The 17,254-nt window shown below is 45.5% G+C and overlaps 2 protein-coding genes across 3 annotated transcripts in view; one reads left to right on the top strand and one right to left on the bottom strand.

Annotated features, from left to right (window-relative positions):
- The window catches only part of LOC107376092 (uncharacterized), a 39,871-nt gene extending 39,636 nt beyond the window's left edge, over positions 1 to 235 (bottom strand). The window contains exon 1 of the mRNA XM_054743996.2: positions 165 to 235. The gene's annotated coding sequence lies outside the window, so the exon portion shown is untranslated. The remainder of the gene's footprint in view (positions 1 to 164) is intronic.
- An 18-nt stretch (positions 236 to 253) lies between these two features.
- cc2d1a (coiled-coil and C2 domain containing 1A) overlaps positions 254 to 17,254 on the top strand; it is a 42,871-nt gene continuing 25,870 nt past the window's right edge. For both annotated transcript variants that reach the window (XM_054743995.2, XM_054743994.2), the window contains exons 1-10: positions 254 to 397; positions 635 to 699; positions 7,713 to 7,842; positions 7,919 to 8,025; positions 8,535 to 8,786; positions 10,122 to 10,455; positions 11,983 to 12,092; positions 12,173 to 12,245; positions 13,914 to 13,994; positions 14,396 to 14,523. In XM_054743995.2, the coding sequence (XP_054599970.2) occupies positions 640 to 699; positions 7,713 to 7,842; positions 7,919 to 8,025; positions 8,535 to 8,786; positions 10,122 to 10,455; positions 11,983 to 12,092; positions 12,173 to 12,245; positions 13,914 to 13,994; positions 14,396 to 14,523 (1,275 nt within the window). In that variant the 5' untranslated portion in view covers positions 254 to 397; positions 635 to 639. The remainder of the gene's footprint in view (positions 398 to 634; positions 700 to 7,712; positions 7,843 to 7,918; positions 8,026 to 8,534; positions 8,787 to 10,121; positions 10,456 to 11,982; positions 12,093 to 12,172; positions 12,246 to 13,913; positions 13,995 to 14,395; positions 14,524 to 17,254) is intronic.

Raw genomic sequence — 17,254 nt, 5'->3', positions numbered from 1 at the left:
AGCTAGCTTATCCAGTAAAAATTGTAACAGTAAGTTAAATGAAGGTACCAGCTGAGAATGAACACTGTTGTTAATTAATATTAAACCTAATATTTTGTACACAACAGGAACAAAGAAACGATGACCAAATCCCCACATAAGTGGAAAGTCTGTCGAACACGTACCTGTCTGTGCTCTACAGCTTTAACGATCTAACGCTGCGTGACGTTTTACGTCACTTTAGGGCGTGTTTCACCCAGCCGTAAAGCGCGATGTAGGAAGTAATTTACACCGATGCTGTTTTTGTTTTGACATCTTTATCGAAAAGATTAAAAACATCAATACCCGGACACATTATCTGCTTCATGTTTGACCTGAGTTGTGGAGTCTGTCGTTAAACGAGCGTGAAACTGTGAAGGTAAAAGCCGTTCGGAGAACATGTTAGCTGCTAGCTAACAGGAACACCGACGCTAACTTGATTTATGACCGCTGGATATTGTTTTTATATGTAGATATGTGTTGACAGGAAAACATGCTCCCTCCGGTCTACTAATTGCAACTCTTGTCATTTATTTGGGCTGGTTTATTGATGCAGTTTGACCACTTTTTCATTGGTTTATTACAGTTAATAGTTGTTTATTTTTACGTTTAACAGAGTCCATGAGTCGCAGTCGAAACCCTCCTCCTGCTCGGGGTCAAATGGCAGCTCGAGCTAAACAGGTAAGGGCACATGTGTTGTGTTGTTATGACTACTTAATATTTACTTGATGTAAAGTCATTTTGAATGGCTTCAGTTTGGAGAAACGGTGACAAGTTCCGGTCAAACAGTCCACAACCTGTCACCCTGGGTCCTGAGTCACAGTATCTGATGGTCACAGAAAATGGTAAAACACCATGGCTGTTCAGTCTAACCCTGTTTACGTGAACACTAAGAGCAGTCTCACATGATTCAAAGAAAAACATCCGATGAGTCCAGAGAGTCGACTCATCTGGATGAATAAAGTCGACTCATCTGGATGAATAAAGGTTAAGGATAAGAAGATGAGTGTGTATCCATCATGCCTAGTGTTTTCATTAGTTCATTCTTCTCACTCTGCAGTTTCATTCATCATTAATTCACAGTACAATCATCAAGTACAATCTTCCACGTGAGTAAAGGGAGAGGAAGAAGTCATATATGACCTCTAATAGACACAAACTAATTTACTAAATGGCTTTAAACAAACCAAGTATACAATTTTCTTTTCTTTGAAAACAGTATCGCAATGAAAACTTATTAATATTATTTTTCAATATTCACTTATCAAATCATAGCATTTTTTTCTTTATAAAGTTTCCTAAATTGATCAATGGTTTTACGTTTTTTTCAGGTCAGCATCCAGATTATTCCATAGTTTTACTTCATAGACTGAAATACACATTTGCTTTATGTAAAGCACCAAATCAGGACCAGAGTCGTCTCAAGGACCTTCACACAGAAAACATTCAAATAGAAGAAGAAAATATCATTTCTATAGCGCCTCTCAAGATAAAAATCACGAGGCGCTTCACAAAAACAAAAAATGTAAATATATATATAAAAAATATTTTAGAAAATGATTAAAAATATATTTAAAATGAGCAAAAAATAGACAATTGTGATTAAAAATGTAAAGAAAGAGAGAGAGTGAATAGGAAAGAGGGAAATCAGTGGATCCCGAGGAAGGTGGAATAGGTGGGGAGAGCAGAATAGAGAGTGATGAAGGTCACACAAAAGCCAGCCTGAACAGGTGAGTTTAAAGGAGACCACTGAGTCCACTGATCTCAGGCTCAGGGGGAAAGAAGTCCAGAGTCTGGGGGCCACAGCTACAGATGATCTGTCACCTTTGACCTTTAGCCTGGTGCTGCAGAACCATTAGGCTTTGGTCACTGGACCTCAGGGACCTGCTGGAAGTGTAGGGACTGAGAAGATCACCAATGTAAGATGGTGCTTGTCCATGTAAGGCCCTATAGACCAGAACCAGGATCTTGAAATGAACCCTGAAGTTGACTGGCAGCCAGTGAAGCTGGAGGAGAAGCGGGGTGATGTGGGTGTGTTTGGAGGACTTGGTCAGAAGCCGAGCACAGGCATTCTGAACCACCTGTAGACGGTTCAGGGAGGTTCTGCTCAGACACGTGAAAAGAGTTACAGTAGTCTAAGAGTGAGGAGATGAAGGTGTGGAGAACAGTCTCAAGTTCAGAGCGGGACAGAATGGGACTCAGCTTAGCATTGTTCCTGAGATGGAAGAAGGAAGAGCGAACAAGAGAACAGACATGAGAATCCAGGGTGAGAGCTGGGTCAAAGGTCAATAGTTAAGGTCATTAAGCCAATCAATAAAAAGTTTCCTAAATAAGGAACCCAGCAGGTTGCATCGAGTCACTGACTAGCGTCAGAGTATTTACAGCAATCCTCATACTAAGCAAGCATGCAGCGACAGTGGAGAGGAAAACTCCCTTTTAACGGGAAGTAGTGCAACTGTCATGGATTTTATCAATATGTTTATCAATAACCCATTTCCCATAGTGAAGAGAGAAGGAGACGATGAGCAGACAAGTCAAACATAATGCATGAGGCAAAATGCCCTGAACCTCTGGTCTTAGTTTATTTATACCAAGAGAGATAAAAGTGTGTGTGTGTGTGTGTGTGTGTGTGTGTGTGTGTGTGTGTGTGTGTGTGTGTGTGTGTGTGTGTGTGTGTGTGTGTGTGTGTGTGTGTGTGTGTGTGTGTGTGTGTGTGTGTGTGTGCGTGTGCGTGCACGCGCGCTGTCTTCTCCATCCCCAGTGAGTCATGGTGGTTGGCTGTTTATACTGAGCCAGGTTTCTCTGGAAGTTTCTTCCTGTTAAAAGGGAGTTTTCCTCTCCACTGTCACTAAATGCTTGCTTAGTATGAGGATTGCTGTATAGTCACTGACACTAGTCAGTGACTTGATGCAATTTGCTGGGTTCCTTATATAGGAAACATTATTTCTGATTGGCTTAATGAACTGTGAATTGGATTGTTTATTATGTGAAGTGCCTTGAGATGACTCTTGTCGTGATTTGGCGCTATATAAATAAACTCCAGCAAAGTAGAGTGTCCAACCCCTCTCCAGGTCTCGGGTTCCAGAGCCAATGCAATGTGTCGAGGTGAGTCCGACTATATCTAGCCGGTACCGCTCAACCTCTGCCACAAGCTCCGGCTCCTTCCCCGCCAGCGAGGTGACGTTCCATGTCCCAAAAACTAGTTTCCTTGTCCGGGGATTGGACCGCCAAGGCTCCCGCCTTGGTCTGCCACCCGATTCACATTGCACCGGACCCTTCATGTTCCTCCTGCGGGTGGTGGGTCCATAGTTGGACGAGCCCATGTATCCGGTTCGGGCTGGGCCCGGCCGGGCCCCATGGGCGAAAGCCCGGCCACCAGGCGCTCGCTCACGGGCCCCAACCCCAGGCCTGGCTCCAGGGTGGGACCCCGGTAACCCTCCGGGCCGGGTACTCCGACTCTTCGTTTTCACCACCATGAAAGATCCTTCGAACCGTTCTTTGTCTCACCCTTCACCTAAGACCAATTTGTCATGGGAGACCCTACCAGGGGCACTAAGTGCCCCAGACAACATAGCTCCTAGGATCATTAGGGCACTCAAACTCCTCCACCACGATAAGGTGACGGTTCAAGGAGGAGGACCTGGAGGGGTGTGATTGGGAGGAACGGCCCACCTGATCAGAACTCGAGCGGTGTTTTGTTATTGGACTTCTGTGCAAGCCGCAGTTTGGCCATAACGAACACCATGTTCGAACATAAGGATGCCCACCGGTACACTTGGTACCAGGGCAGCCTAGGTCACAGGTCGATGATAGATTTTGTAGTCGTATCATCTGACCTGCGACCGTATGTTTTGGACACCCGAGTGAAGAGAGGGGCGGAGCTGTCAACTGATCACCACCTGGTGGTGAGTTGGATCAGATGGCAAGGGAACATGCCGCGTAGACCTGGCAGACCCAAACGCATAGTGAGGGTCTGCTGGGAACGCCTGGCAGAAGAACCTGTCAAGACGGTCTTCAACTCCCACCTCCGGCAGAGCTTTGACCACGTCCCGAGAGCAGTGGGGGACATTGAGTCCGAGTGGGCCTTGTTCCACTCTGCGATTGTCGAGGCGGCTGTTGCTAGCTGTGGTCGTAAGGTGGCCGGTGCCAGTCGTGGTGGCAACCCCCGTACCCGCTGGTGGACACCAGAGGTTCGGGGAGCCGTCCGGCTGAAGAAGGAGGCCTACAGGGCGTGGCTGGTCTGTGGGTCTCCGGAGGCAGCAGACAGGTACCGGATAGCCAAGCGGGGTGCAGCAGTGGCAGTTGCCGAGGCAAAATCTCGGGCGTGGTTGGAGTTTGGTGAGGCCATGGAGAAAGACTATCGATCGGCTCCAAAGAGGTTCTGGCAAACTGTCCGGCGCCTCAGGAGAGGAAGGCAGCAACTCGCTCACACTGTTTACAGTGGGGATGGGGAGCTGCTGACGTCAACTGAGGCTATAGTCGGACGGTGGAAGGAATACTTTGAGGAGCTCCTCAATCCCACCAATGCGCATTCCGAGGAGGAACCAGAGCTGGGAGGCCTGGGGATGGACTGTCCGATCTCGGGGGCAGAAGTTGCTGAGGTAGTCAAACAACTACACAGCGGCGGAGCCCCGGGGGCGGATGAGGTTCGTCCTGGGTATCTCAAGGCTATGGATGTTGTAGGGCTGTCATGGTTGACACGTCTCTACAACATTGCGTGGTCATCGGGGGCAGTTCCTAGGGAGTGGCAGACCGGGGTGGTGGTCCCCATCTTTAAGAAGGGTGACCTGAGGGTGTGTTCCAACTATAGGGGGATCACACTCCTCAGCCTCCCTGGAAAGGTCTACTCCAAGGTACTGGAGAGGAGGGTCCGATCGATAGTTGAATCTCAGATAGAGGAGGAGCAATGTGGTTTTCGTCCTGGCCGTGGAACTGTGGACCAGCTCTATACCCTTGCAAGGGTGATGGAGGGGGCATGGGAGTTTGCCCAACCAATCCACATGTGCTTTGTGGATTTGGAGAAGGCTTATGACCGTGTCCCCAGGGGCACCCTGTGGGGGACGCTCCAGGAGTATGGGGTGGGTGGCTTTCTGTTAAGGGCCATTCAGTCCCTTTACCAGAGGAGCGTGAGTTTGGTCCGCATAGCCGGTAGTAAGTCGGACCTGTTCCCAGTGAGGGTTGGACTCCGCCAGGGCTGCCCTTTGTCACCGGTTCTGTTCATCACTTTTATGGACAGAATTTCTAGACGCAGCCGTGGTGTGGAGTGTGTCGAGTTTGGTGGCAGGAGAATCTCGTCTCTGCTTTTTGCGGATGATGTGGTCCTCCTAGCTTCATCCAGCTCTGACCTTCAGCTCTTGCTGCGTAGGTTCGCGGCCGAATGTGAAGCGGCTGGGATGAGGATCAGCACCTCCAAATCTGAGACCATGGTTCTCGACCGGAAAAGGGTGGCTTGCCACCTCCGGGTCGGGGGAGAGGTCCTACCTCAAGTGGAGGAGTTTAAGTATCTCGGGGTCTTGTTCACGAGTGAGGGTAGGAGGGATCGGGAGATCGACAGGCGGATTGGTTCGGCGTCTGCAGTGATGCGGACGCTGACCCGATCTGTCGTGGGGAAGAGGGAGCTGAGCCAGAAAGCCAGGCTCTCGATTTACCGGTCGATCTACGTCCCAATCCTCACCTATGGTCATGAGCTTTGGGTAATGACCGAAAGAACGAGATCGCGGATACAAGCGGCCGAAATGAGTTTCCTCCGTAGGGTGGCCGGGCTCAGCCTTAGAGATAGGGTGAGGAGCTCGGACATTCGGGAGGGACTCGGAATAGAACCGCTGCTCCTCCGGATCGAAAGGAGCCAGTTGAGGTGGTTTGGGCATCTGGTCAGGATGCCTCCTGGACGCCTCCCTGGGGAGGTGTTTCGGGCATGTCCTGCCGGCAGAAGGCCCCCGGGTCGACCCAGGACACGTTGGAGAAGTTACATCTCCAATCTGGTCCGGGAACGCCTTGGGGTCCTGCCGGAGGAGCTGGTGGACAAGGCCGGGGAGAGGACGGCCTGGAGCTCCCTAGTTGGGATGCTGCCCCCGCGACCCGGACCCGGATAAGCGGAGGAAGACGAGACGAGATAAATAAACTTGAATTGAAAAAATTGATTGAATAAAAACATCTATTAGTATGTTCTCTAGCATCTATTTATATATAACTCTCATAGCTTTCTTCTGTAGTAGAAACAGAGGATTAGTATTTGTTTTATATGTATTCCTCTAAGCCTTTATACAATAAGAACAATAAGTGACTAATATAATATATGAAGTGTTGATGTTTCCAAAATACTCTTTACTTTATTTAATAGTCCAAGACTTTTACAAATTTTTTGTTTTATTTATTTTATATGAGATTTCAAATTGAGTTTATGATCCAAGACAACCCCTAGAAATCTTACTTCTGTTACTCTTTCAATTGAAGTACCATCTATGGACAATGTAATAGAATCATCTGTGTCTGCTGCTAAAATCATGAGTTTAGTTTTATTCCAATTTACAAGGCGAAACCACTTCTTAAATTTAGACATCTCACAATTCAGATTCTCCAAAGTGTTTTTTTTTTAATCATTCCCTGAACAGAATATGCACGTATCATCAGCAAACAAAGTGAACTGTAGTATGTTGGACACATCACAAGTGTCATTAATATACAAATTAAAGAGCTTACGTACCAACACTGAACCCTGTGGGACTCCGTATGTCATCATTCATCATCATAGGGGCAGCAGTAGCTCAACAGGTAGAGCGGGTTGTCCAGTAATCGGAAGGTTGCAGGTTTGATACCGGCTCTGGACAGAGAATTCTGCTGTTGTGTCCTTGGGCAAGACACTTAACCCACCTTGCCTACTGGTGGTGGTCGGAGGGACCGGTGGCGCCTGTGCTCAGCAGCCTCGCCTCTGTCAGTGCACCCCAGGGCAGCTGTGGCTACATCATAGCTCATCACCATCAGTGTGTGAATGTGTGTGTGAATGGATGAATGATACACTGTAGTGTCAAGCGCTTTGGAGTCCTTACTCTGAGAGGCGCTATACAAGTGCGGTGCATCATCATCATCACTTGAGAATCGGAAATTTCATATTATCATTCTAGCTGTACAGATTAGTTTATTTTAGTCAGATAACTACTTAACCAATCATAAGTTATCCCTCTAATCCCGTAATCCTTAGAGAGCAGCGGTACTCAGTAGGCGGCCCCCTGACCCCGCCCTGACTCTCACTCAGTTGTTTATGGTTCACAATAAAGTTGTCTAGTTGAACTGGGAAAGCACTGAGATGGCTCCGTAATTATCAGAACTATGTCTTTCACCATTTTTAAATATCAGATTTAGTTTTCTTTTTTCATTATTGCTTAACGTTCAAGGCTTAAGGAGCAATTTTTAAGTATGGTGTTGCCCAAAAACGTAAATGAACAATCAGTGGAGCGTTAGGAATCATTTCCAAACATGGATCAGACACACTGTCCAGCCAGGTCTTTACTTATTAGTTTTGAGGTCATCTGGAGAAGATCTTGAGCAGTAATTTATCATCAATGACATTTTTTTGCCAAAAAACCAGAAGCTTTGATGCAAAATAACTCTTTTGGCACAACCTTACAGATGAATCTACATTAGAATGTGGTCTTTTATTGTGAAGGATGGCATCTCTTCCTCTCCCTGTGTCTCAGATGGGGCTGCGTCTTGATCTTTCCCCGGGTGGAGGGATGGATGATGAAGGGAATGATGAAGAGCTGGAGGCGGAGCTCCTTAGTCTGGTGGGAGGAGGCGGAAGAGGAGGGAAATCCCAAGAGAAGAAAGGTGGAGGAAGACGGCGTTTTCTGTCCCAGTTGTCCCACGAGTGCTTAAAGCCTGATCTACCTTTCTTTCTGTTCAGCTTCGGTTCCGATTGCTGAAATTGAGCGAATGGCGGCTCTTTGCATGAAAGATCTGGATGATGAGGAAATGGGGGATGAAAGTTTAGAAGATGACGAAGATCTGCTGGTAAACAGTTTTAATCATCAAATATTTGAATTACTTTGTTGGTGTTTCCACTTTTCTCATTGAAAACTAGATTTAGGGGTGAGAAAAGGCCTCTTAGCTTGTTCAGTGTCAAAATGTTCAATTTACTCTTCCATGAGATCAGGTGTGACATCACATGTCCCTTTCACACACCAGCTGCACAACACATTAATTCACCATTAGGAACAGCAAACACAGATGTAAGCACAACCTCAGGCAGCGAACCCTGTGCCCCACAGCAAAAGGTCATCAATCCGGAGACGGCTGTCTCATTCATCAAACACCTAAGGTGTGCACATGCATAGATGAGTTTCATACGGCACAGGCAAGGTGTGGTGTCAGCAGCAGGAACAAAGATTATACACTCGGTACGGTCATTAAATTGTAAACTAAATAATTTTAGATCCTCATTTAAACTCAGAAGTCAAAGTTAGTCTGTTGAGTTTCTCATGTTTTCTTACACAGTCTTTATATTCTTGTCCTGTAAACAGGCAGAATTAAACGAAGTTTTGGAGGATGATGATGATGATGAGGTGGAGGAGCAAAGTCCCAGACTGACGCCTGCTGCTACACTGACTGCTCCTAAAGTTACAAGCAAGCCAGCTCCTCCTGCTGCTCCCACAGATGCTTCTGGGCTGGAGTCCCGTCTCCTGGAACGCGCTGAAATGTATCGGACAGCGATATCTAACGCCAAGGCAGCAGGCGAGACCAGCAAAGCCCGTAGATATGACCGCGGGTTAACGGTAAATCTACTTCCATTTTAAAGGTGTGGTTGACTGAAAAACCATTTTTAATGTTCTTTCTCAGTTTAAAGTTAAAGTCCCACTAGCTGTCACACACACACACACACACACACACACACACACACACACACACACTGGTGTGTCAGATTTCTTCTCTGCATCTGACCCATCCACTGGGGGAGCGGTTAGCTGCAGACACAGTCGCAGTCGGGAACCTTTAGGTGGTTTAACCCTCCAATCCAACCCTTAATGCTGAGTGTCAGGGCAGGGAGGGGTTGGGTCCCATTTTTTTAAAAGTCTTTGGTATGACCCGACCGTGGATTTGAACCCGTGATCTCCTATTCTCGGGGCGGACACTCATACCACCAGGCCACTGAGCTGTTTGTCACTGAGTGTTTCAGGCAGGCTGGACATGAAGATTGTCTCCTACACCTGTCTCCTGCCGTAGCTTCTGATAGAAGATAGTCTCCTACACCTGTCTCCTGCCGTAGCTTCTGATAGAAGATAGTCTCCTACACCTGTCTCCTGCCGTAGCTTCTGATAGAAGATAGTCTCCTACACCTGTCTCCTGCAGTAGCTTCTGATAGAAGATAGTCTCCTACACCTGTCTCCTGCCGTAGCTTCTGATAGAAGATAGTCTCCTATACCTGTCTCAGAAGATAGTCTCCTACACCTGTCTCCTGCAGTAGCTTCTGATAGAAGATAGTCTCCTACACCTGTCTCAGAAGATAGTCTCCTACACCTGTCTCCTGCAGTAGCTTCTGATAGAAGATAATCTCCTACACCTATCTCCCGCCGTAGCTTCTGATAGAAAATAGTCTCCTACACCTTTCTCCTGCAGTAGCTTCTGGTAGAAAACAGACGGTGAAACTCTAGGATAGAAAATCCTGACAGATCTATGTCACACTGTCACTAACATTCATGGACTCACCCATCTGGACTCATGGCGGGGAAGCTGTTGTTGGTTTAGTCCAGGAAACATCAGAGAACGTCTCAGCTAGTAGAAGCTAACTGTTAGCATTAGCTACTTAAGCAACCGACATAAAGACAAAAGACTGTTCTCATATATAATATGCACAAGCGTCAGAACAGACTTAAAACAGTCCAAGTACTCATTGATCAGAAATTATTGATCACAATGACTTATTGAAGGTAGATAATGGAACGCAGGATGTGAGCTTCAGTGGATTTTGCAGCTCATTCCAGTCGTTGGAAGCAGCTCTGCCTACAAGGCATTCATTCCATCTAGAGACCACTGCAAACATACTGATTAAATGAGTAAACCTCGCCTTTAAAGCTCCTAACATCCTCATGATGATTGTTTTATAACCGTAGTTGTTACAGTCCATGCTGGCATCCGTCAAGAAAGGAAGACCAATCAACGAGGAGGAGATTCCTCCACCTGTTGCTGTTGGAGCAAAGGCAAACTCTACAGCTGAGACTGGACCTGCACTGGAACAAGAACCATTTAAGGAGCCAAAACCACCAAAGCCTGCTGTGTTGCTCTCCCCTTCATCCAATCAGAGACCTCTGAGGGAGGCTCCACCATCAGCTCCAAACACCAAGCCGACCCATCTGATCCCTCCCCCAAAACCTGCTGCTGCCGTCACGCCAGGAACACCTGTAATCTCTCCCCTCACTCCCATCCAGCCCAACGCCCAGCACTCAGGTAACACCTGTTTTATTTGAATTGTCCCTCTAGGGCAGGGGTCTCCAACACGTCGGCGCACCTGGAAGCAGCCATCCTGACCTGTAATTAGTGAGGAATCATTTGGTGGCCAGATGCCCCCGTTTTCTGCTCGTCTAATCTAAAATACATTTTTTAGAAGTAAAATAAAAATTGGATTATTGCAAGTCTTTGGCAAACGTGTTTTACTGGAAATGCACAGATTAACTGCTCAGGTTGCAGCACGGACCCCCTTTCTGATCTCTGCAGCTGCAGGTGGATGTAGACGGGGAGACGTCAGTTACACAGACCCGGTTTCAGAAAAATGCCCTCAGTGAAATAATCTGTGTTAGTGGCTCGTTACACAGATTAAATACACTCTGCTTGTGAACACATGATGAACACAGTGTTCCAAACTCTGGACGTCTCCTGTGATTTAGTTTCAACAAACTTTTATTAATAATTTAGTAACAAACCATGATTGTCTCCCTCTGCTCTGCTGCACAGCTGTCAGACCTGCCGAGAGAGAGAAAACCACACCTACAACTAGACCGCCAACCCTAATATATTCAGCAGTAAATGCAGCAAAGCGTCATTTACCTGCAGTTATTCAACAGTGAAGCAAAACTTTAATTTCATGAGCAAAAAACCTGTAAAAATGATTCAATAAATCATGAAAGCAGGAATAAATGTTCTCTGTTTTTACAGTTTCTGTTCAAACAACGTAGAATTTAGTGTTTTCATCACATTTAGCTTGTGTTTGATTACAATACCTTCAGCTTTATTCATATAACATTTGTTTTGGGTTGTTAGGAAAAGTAATCCTAACAAAACGGTTACAATGCCACGTAAAGAACATTAAACGTTCTTTACGTGGCATTGTTTTTGGAAGTTTGTGTTTGTTTTTGACAAAATAGCTGAACTGTATGAAGAAGAAGAAGAAGAAAATATCATTTCTATAGCGCCTCTCAAGATGAAAACCACGAGGCGTATGAAGAAGTGACATGGCAGCTTAGGCTGTGGGTGCAGGGTCGAGGACGGATCCATTCCCAAAATATCAAACCGTTCACACAAAGTAGATTTGTTCATTATCTGATTAGTTAAACAACTAAACATGTTTCCTTTACTTTTCTTGTACTTTTTTATAATAATGGTGTTTTGAAATACGGAGAAAGCAACTTGTGAGTAAATGCACGTTACTATAGTAACTATAGCATTGTTAACATAAGCATCTTCACACATGGAAAGTATCAATGTGAAAAATCGTATGGCGGTAGCTCTGCGGTGCTTTTGTTGAGTAAAAGCTCGTGAACCAATAAAAGTTGGAGACATCTGCTCTAGGATTTTATGATCATAAACACATTAAGCATTTTATTATTCTAACTTATTATTAAAGCTGCTGCCTCTGGGCCAGATCATCGTTGTAAATGAGGAGTTCTCAGTCCACTCATCTGCTTAAATCAAATAAACGTATTCTTTTAGTGCTTATCTGTCATCTTTGTCACTTTGGTTGGCTGTCGCTCCATCCAGAGCTGAGACAGGCAGTGATGTCCAGACAGAGAGAGTACAAGATGGCAGCCATTCAAGCCAAACAGAGCGGAGACATCGACCTGGCCAAACAGCACTACCTCACTGCCAAGGTATCTCTTTGAGTTGATCTGTTTGTGAAAGACGACAGCGATTCGGCTGTAAGACGAGCGTTTGTCCTCCATCTGTGCAGAAGCTGGACTCTTTGCTGGAGGCTGTGGGCCGAGAGGAACCAGTACAACTGAGCTCATTACCTCCTCCACCTGGTGGGTCCAGCCAGAACGTTACCTCCTATCACAGACTAGTTTGCTGCTCTGATCTGTTTCACACCTGATGGCATGTTCTAGACACGAAGTCACACTCGTTAAGTAGCAGGGACTCGGCGCTGGATTAGGGCTTAAATCTCATCCACAAGAAATCACTTAGATCAATATCAATAATGAAAATGTAGAAAATGTATTTTAAGTGCAGCATTGGCCCTTTTTCCCTATTGCACCACATGTGTACTGATGGGTATACGTCATTACTGAGTTATTGTCCGGTGCAACACTGGAGCAACTGAAACTGTTGGCTGGCAGAGGTGTGGAGGACAGTAAAGCTTCATTTACACCTGTCAGCTCCGCAAGGGAGATGCTTCTCCGTCACCTGGAGAACGTTGCCAAGCAATTCCCCGTCAGGACAACAGGGGGCGTAGCGCTTCTCTGAGGTATCCAGCCATGTTACAGTTTAGATCATTAGTGTATTTACTAATGCTCTTGCATAGTTTTATTGCATTTCAGAGACTTTTTAATACGGACACGTTTATCCCACATTCTCCTCCACCTCTTCATTCAGTCAGCACCACCAAACTTCATTTCTGTCCACGAGTAACGCTTGCTGCTTATCTTTGTACTCCTTCAGTCACAGCTGGATAAACGTTCAACAAGGCGTTCTTCAGTCGGTTCTGTCTGCCGCTAAATATCTTTATTTTTTGAGGGGACATTGGTGGTGCTGTTGACAAATATTAAGGAAGCGGCGTCCTGACCAATCACAAGCTTGCGTTCTCCGTCACCCTTGATGGATATTTAAAATTTGGGCATGTGTCCATCACCCTCTGCGAGCATGTTGGAGAGCACCAATGCTTAACGGCGTTGTGAGTCTCCGCACCGACGCAGATGTAGAAGTAGGAATTAGGCTTAAGGCACCTCGATAATAAAAGCCAGGTGATATTTTAAGAATTTAATTGGAACGGTCAGGCCAGAGACTTCCAAGACACCCGAAGGTATTGTGAGATCTTGTTCCGTCAGAATGAAGGTGGTTAAAATGCTGCCACCTGGCGGTCAGGGTCTGAATGACACCACCCAAAGGAAATGCAGTAAATCTCTGCATGTAACCTCTGCGTTAAAATGTATGCACTGCTTTAAATATTGGTTCAGTATCATAATACAACCTATTGTGATACTTCAGTGTGTCTTTATTTGTTACCATCCTCAGTAACTGGCTTTAATGCTTCTATAAATGCACGGTGGTCAGCATAAATGAGTACACCCCACTACATTTGTCAGAAAGCCTTTAGTTTCCTGTCCGAATCAACATTTTCTACGAGACACCAAACTACTATACACTCCCACTAACTTTTCCTAACAAATCCGTTCAAGCCCATGTTACACAAATGAGTACACTACACCCCAATTATAATCTTAGGAGAAAAGCCACACTTGGACTACAACATCTGCATTAACGGGCATTGGTGCTGTCCGTGAAAAGCACGGTGGTCATACAAAATACCAGATGTAGTAGTTCTGTTATTAACCTTAATGTCATGTTATGGAGGTTAACACCTGTTCTGTAAAACCAGCCTTGCCAAAGTCTGGAAATAGTTCTTTTGTTTATTGGGCTACTTTTTAAAGGGGGTGTACTCACTTATGCTGAGCTCTGTATGTAATCGTCTGCAGAAGAGCACGCTGCTCCTGTTCCACCTCAGTTTTCCTCCCAACCTGCTGCTGCTCCTGCTGTCACCCTGGAAGCCACCAAAGGTAAAACACCAGCTTATGCTCCTGCTGCCTAATAAAACAGTTTATAGTTGTTGTTTATTTGCTTTTTGTTGCATTAAATGTAGAAAAGAAGCAGAATGTAAAGAAAAGATCAAGTTTTTATGTATGCTGCTATTTTCTGGTTTGTGCAGCTTCTTCTGGGTGCAGTGTGCACTTTCTCTCCTTTAGTAGATTCCAAGTTATTATAACTCACCAGATGATTAAAACAAGAATCTGATTGGCCGATAAATACCGTGTGTGGAGTCTTATCTCTTTGTTTAAAAAAAAGAAAAATGATTTCCACTTATTTAACAGCACCTGTACATGCCAGATCAAAATAAAAGCACTGACTTATTCTTCTAAAGCATAGATGACCTGAGTGCTCTTGTCCGCATCTGTTTTAGAGCTGCCGCCTCCCGGCAGTCTGGCTGAAGCCCTGAAGCAGAGGATGGACATCTACAAGCAAGCAGCAGATGGAGCCAAGAGCAAAGGAGACGATCGGAAAGCTCGCATGCACCAGCGCATCATTAAGGTACAGTTCAAAGGAGCCATAATAATGTGTGTTATGCCCCCTCTGACCGCCTAGGAGGACGAGGGACAACCACAGTGAAACTTAAAATGAGGTTTGTAAAAAGGTGAAATGAGGAGAATAAAGAAGGTCAAAATACAATGGTTTATTAACAAAAAGGTGTCTCTTTCTAACTACCACTAGCATTACCACTGCTAGTGAGGCAAGCACCAACAGCTAGCATTTTTAAATCACGCTTGAAAACTCACTACTTCAACCTAGCTTATACCTCACTTACATCTGCATCACTTACATCTGCATTGTTTAAAAATGGACTTCACAATATCAACTTCCGTACTATTGAGGTTCTTTTTTAAAATGTTTTTCTAATTTTTTATTCTCCCTGTGTCTTATTGATTTTTAGCTGTTAGTTTTGGGAATTTTGTTGTATTTCCTTTTTATCTTTTATCTGTGTTCGACATGTTTGTATAATGCCTGTTTAATTAACTAACATTTTTAGTGTACAGCGCCTTGTTTGGTTGTAATGCCTTGTGAATGCGCTTTATAAATAAAATTGGATTGGATTGGAACTAAAACGGCTTCAAACGACTAACTGAAAACAACTCCCTGCTTAACAGGGAGTAAAGAAAGCCAGCAGTCAAAACAACCAAAATAACTAATGCGAAACCGTTACAGAAAGGCCATTTAAAGATTAGCACCATGAATAGGGAAACTCTGAACTTAAAGTCCCCAGACAGAGGAAACGAAAAAGACTAGAAAGTCCTTTAAATCAGAGTAAATCTAAAGACCAGTAGCTTTAGCGCTGGCAAAATCACAGCCGAGGAGAACCACAGACTAGCTCTGGGTTTCTGAAGGGTTAATGAAGGCTGGAGACAGGCTTAAAAACCCTGAGGAGAGGAAGATTGCTGAGCTGTTTTAGCTGGTGAAGCAGCAGCTGCTGCTGCTGGCGGGCCTCTCTCCAAGGTCCTGTAGTGTGGGGTGAAGAGAACTCTGGAGCTGTCCCTGGTGCTGAAAGCTGTACATGCGGGCGCAGGTAGAGCAGGAGGCAGGAAGCAGGGGTCATCACAATGTGCTCGCGTACCATGTTGCTGTAGTGTACGGGGGGTTACATAGCCACAGCGCCCCGCCTGAGCCTACGTAGGGGAAACACTGATTTGTTAACATGTCTGCAGAAGGAGATCAGTGTTATCAACTTTTTTTTTTCACATCTACGTTGATTTTAATTCAGTTTATTAAAATATCACTAAATCACGACCAGAGTTGTCTCAAAACACTTCACAAGTTTCCTATATAAGGAACCCAGCAGGTTGCATCGAGTCACTGACTAGTGTCAGAGCCTTTACAGCAATCCTCATACTAAGCAAGCACGCAGCGACAGTGGAGAGGAAAACTCCCTTTTAACAGGAAGAAACCTCCAGAGGATCCTGGCTCAGTATAAGCAACCATCCACCACGACTCACTGGTGATGGAGGAAACAGAGCGCGTGCACACACACACACACACACACACACACGCACGCACGCTCACACACTCACACTCAAATCTTTTGATTGATTTCTCTTGCAGTAGAATCATAGAAACTAGTCTATTATGCAGAAAAGGCTTTGATAGAGTTAACTGGAAGTTTTTATTTGCAACTTTACATAAATTTGGTTTTGGGAACTTCTTCATAAACTGGCTAAAAACATTATACAGTTCACCAACAGCACGTGTCAGGACAAACGACCAAATATCAGCTAGCTTCTGTCTTCAGAGGGGGACCAGGCAGGGATGCCCACTCTCCCCCTCACTGTTTGCTATCTTTATTGAACCACTAGCAGCAGCAATCAGGCAAACAACAGTTATTAAAGGCATTAAGTGTAAGGTCCTGTAGTGTGGGGTGAAGAGAACTCTGGAGCTGTCCCTTCTTCTGGCTCTTGGAGAGTACAGACGTTTTTTCCTCCTCTCCTCCCTGTCTTATCCCCAAGGCTCTTTGTCTGTCTTTGGGTGGATGGCGCATCTGCATTTTTTCTGGAAACTGGAAATTATTAAAAATGGACCTGGTCAGCTGGTCTCTCAACGCGATTGATAATTTTTTTTCAACGATGAGAATGGGAGAAGGGGCTCCCGGATGCCCCTCTGGGTCAGACCCAGCTGGTCATGTCATGGACTCCTGGAAACAGTGGAACCTGATTTGCCTCTCTCAACTGTCTGTAGAGGATTCTGAAGACGTCTGGATATTTGTGGTGTTGGTGTCAGGTTTCCTGCTCTTTGGCCTAGGAGGCTTCCTGGCTAACCGGAAAGTTAACGAGCTGTCGAGGAATATTGGCATGCCCCCGGAGCTCAGGGATGGATTACACCGCGCTGTGAATTCACAGACTCACATAATTGTTGAGATGAATCGTAAGCTTGGAACTTTGGCTGAGATTCAGTCTCTGGCACAAAAGATGGATGCCATCAAGGAGCATATGGGCGAATCAGCACGGATTGGGATAGATTAATTTACGCCATAATTGGGATTTTGAGAGGTTGAGGACCAACGGAACTTTAAGACAGAGAGGAAATTATCTGTCTGGCCCCAAAACAATTTCTAATCTGAATCTGGTGCCCTTGAGCCTGTAAGGCTGCAACGAATACTGGAATGCTGCCATCACTATGGCCACTCTGTCTCCTATCCCAGCCTGGGCGGGACTGCGGGCTGTGAGGGCCGCCGAATCGTTCCAGGAGTCACTGTGCCCTCCAAAACTCAACAACC

The sequence above is a fragment of the Nothobranchius furzeri genome, chromosome 6 (assembly GCF_043380555.1).
Source record: "Nothobranchius furzeri strain GRZ-AD chromosome 6, NfurGRZ-RIMD1, whole genome shotgun sequence".
In the NCBI taxonomy this organism is placed as follows: Eukaryota; Metazoa; Chordata; class Actinopteri; order Cyprinodontiformes; family Nothobranchiidae; genus Nothobranchius; species Nothobranchius furzeri.
Note: the sequence above shows the minus strand (reverse complement) of the source record. Positions and strands in the feature narration are given on the sequence as shown.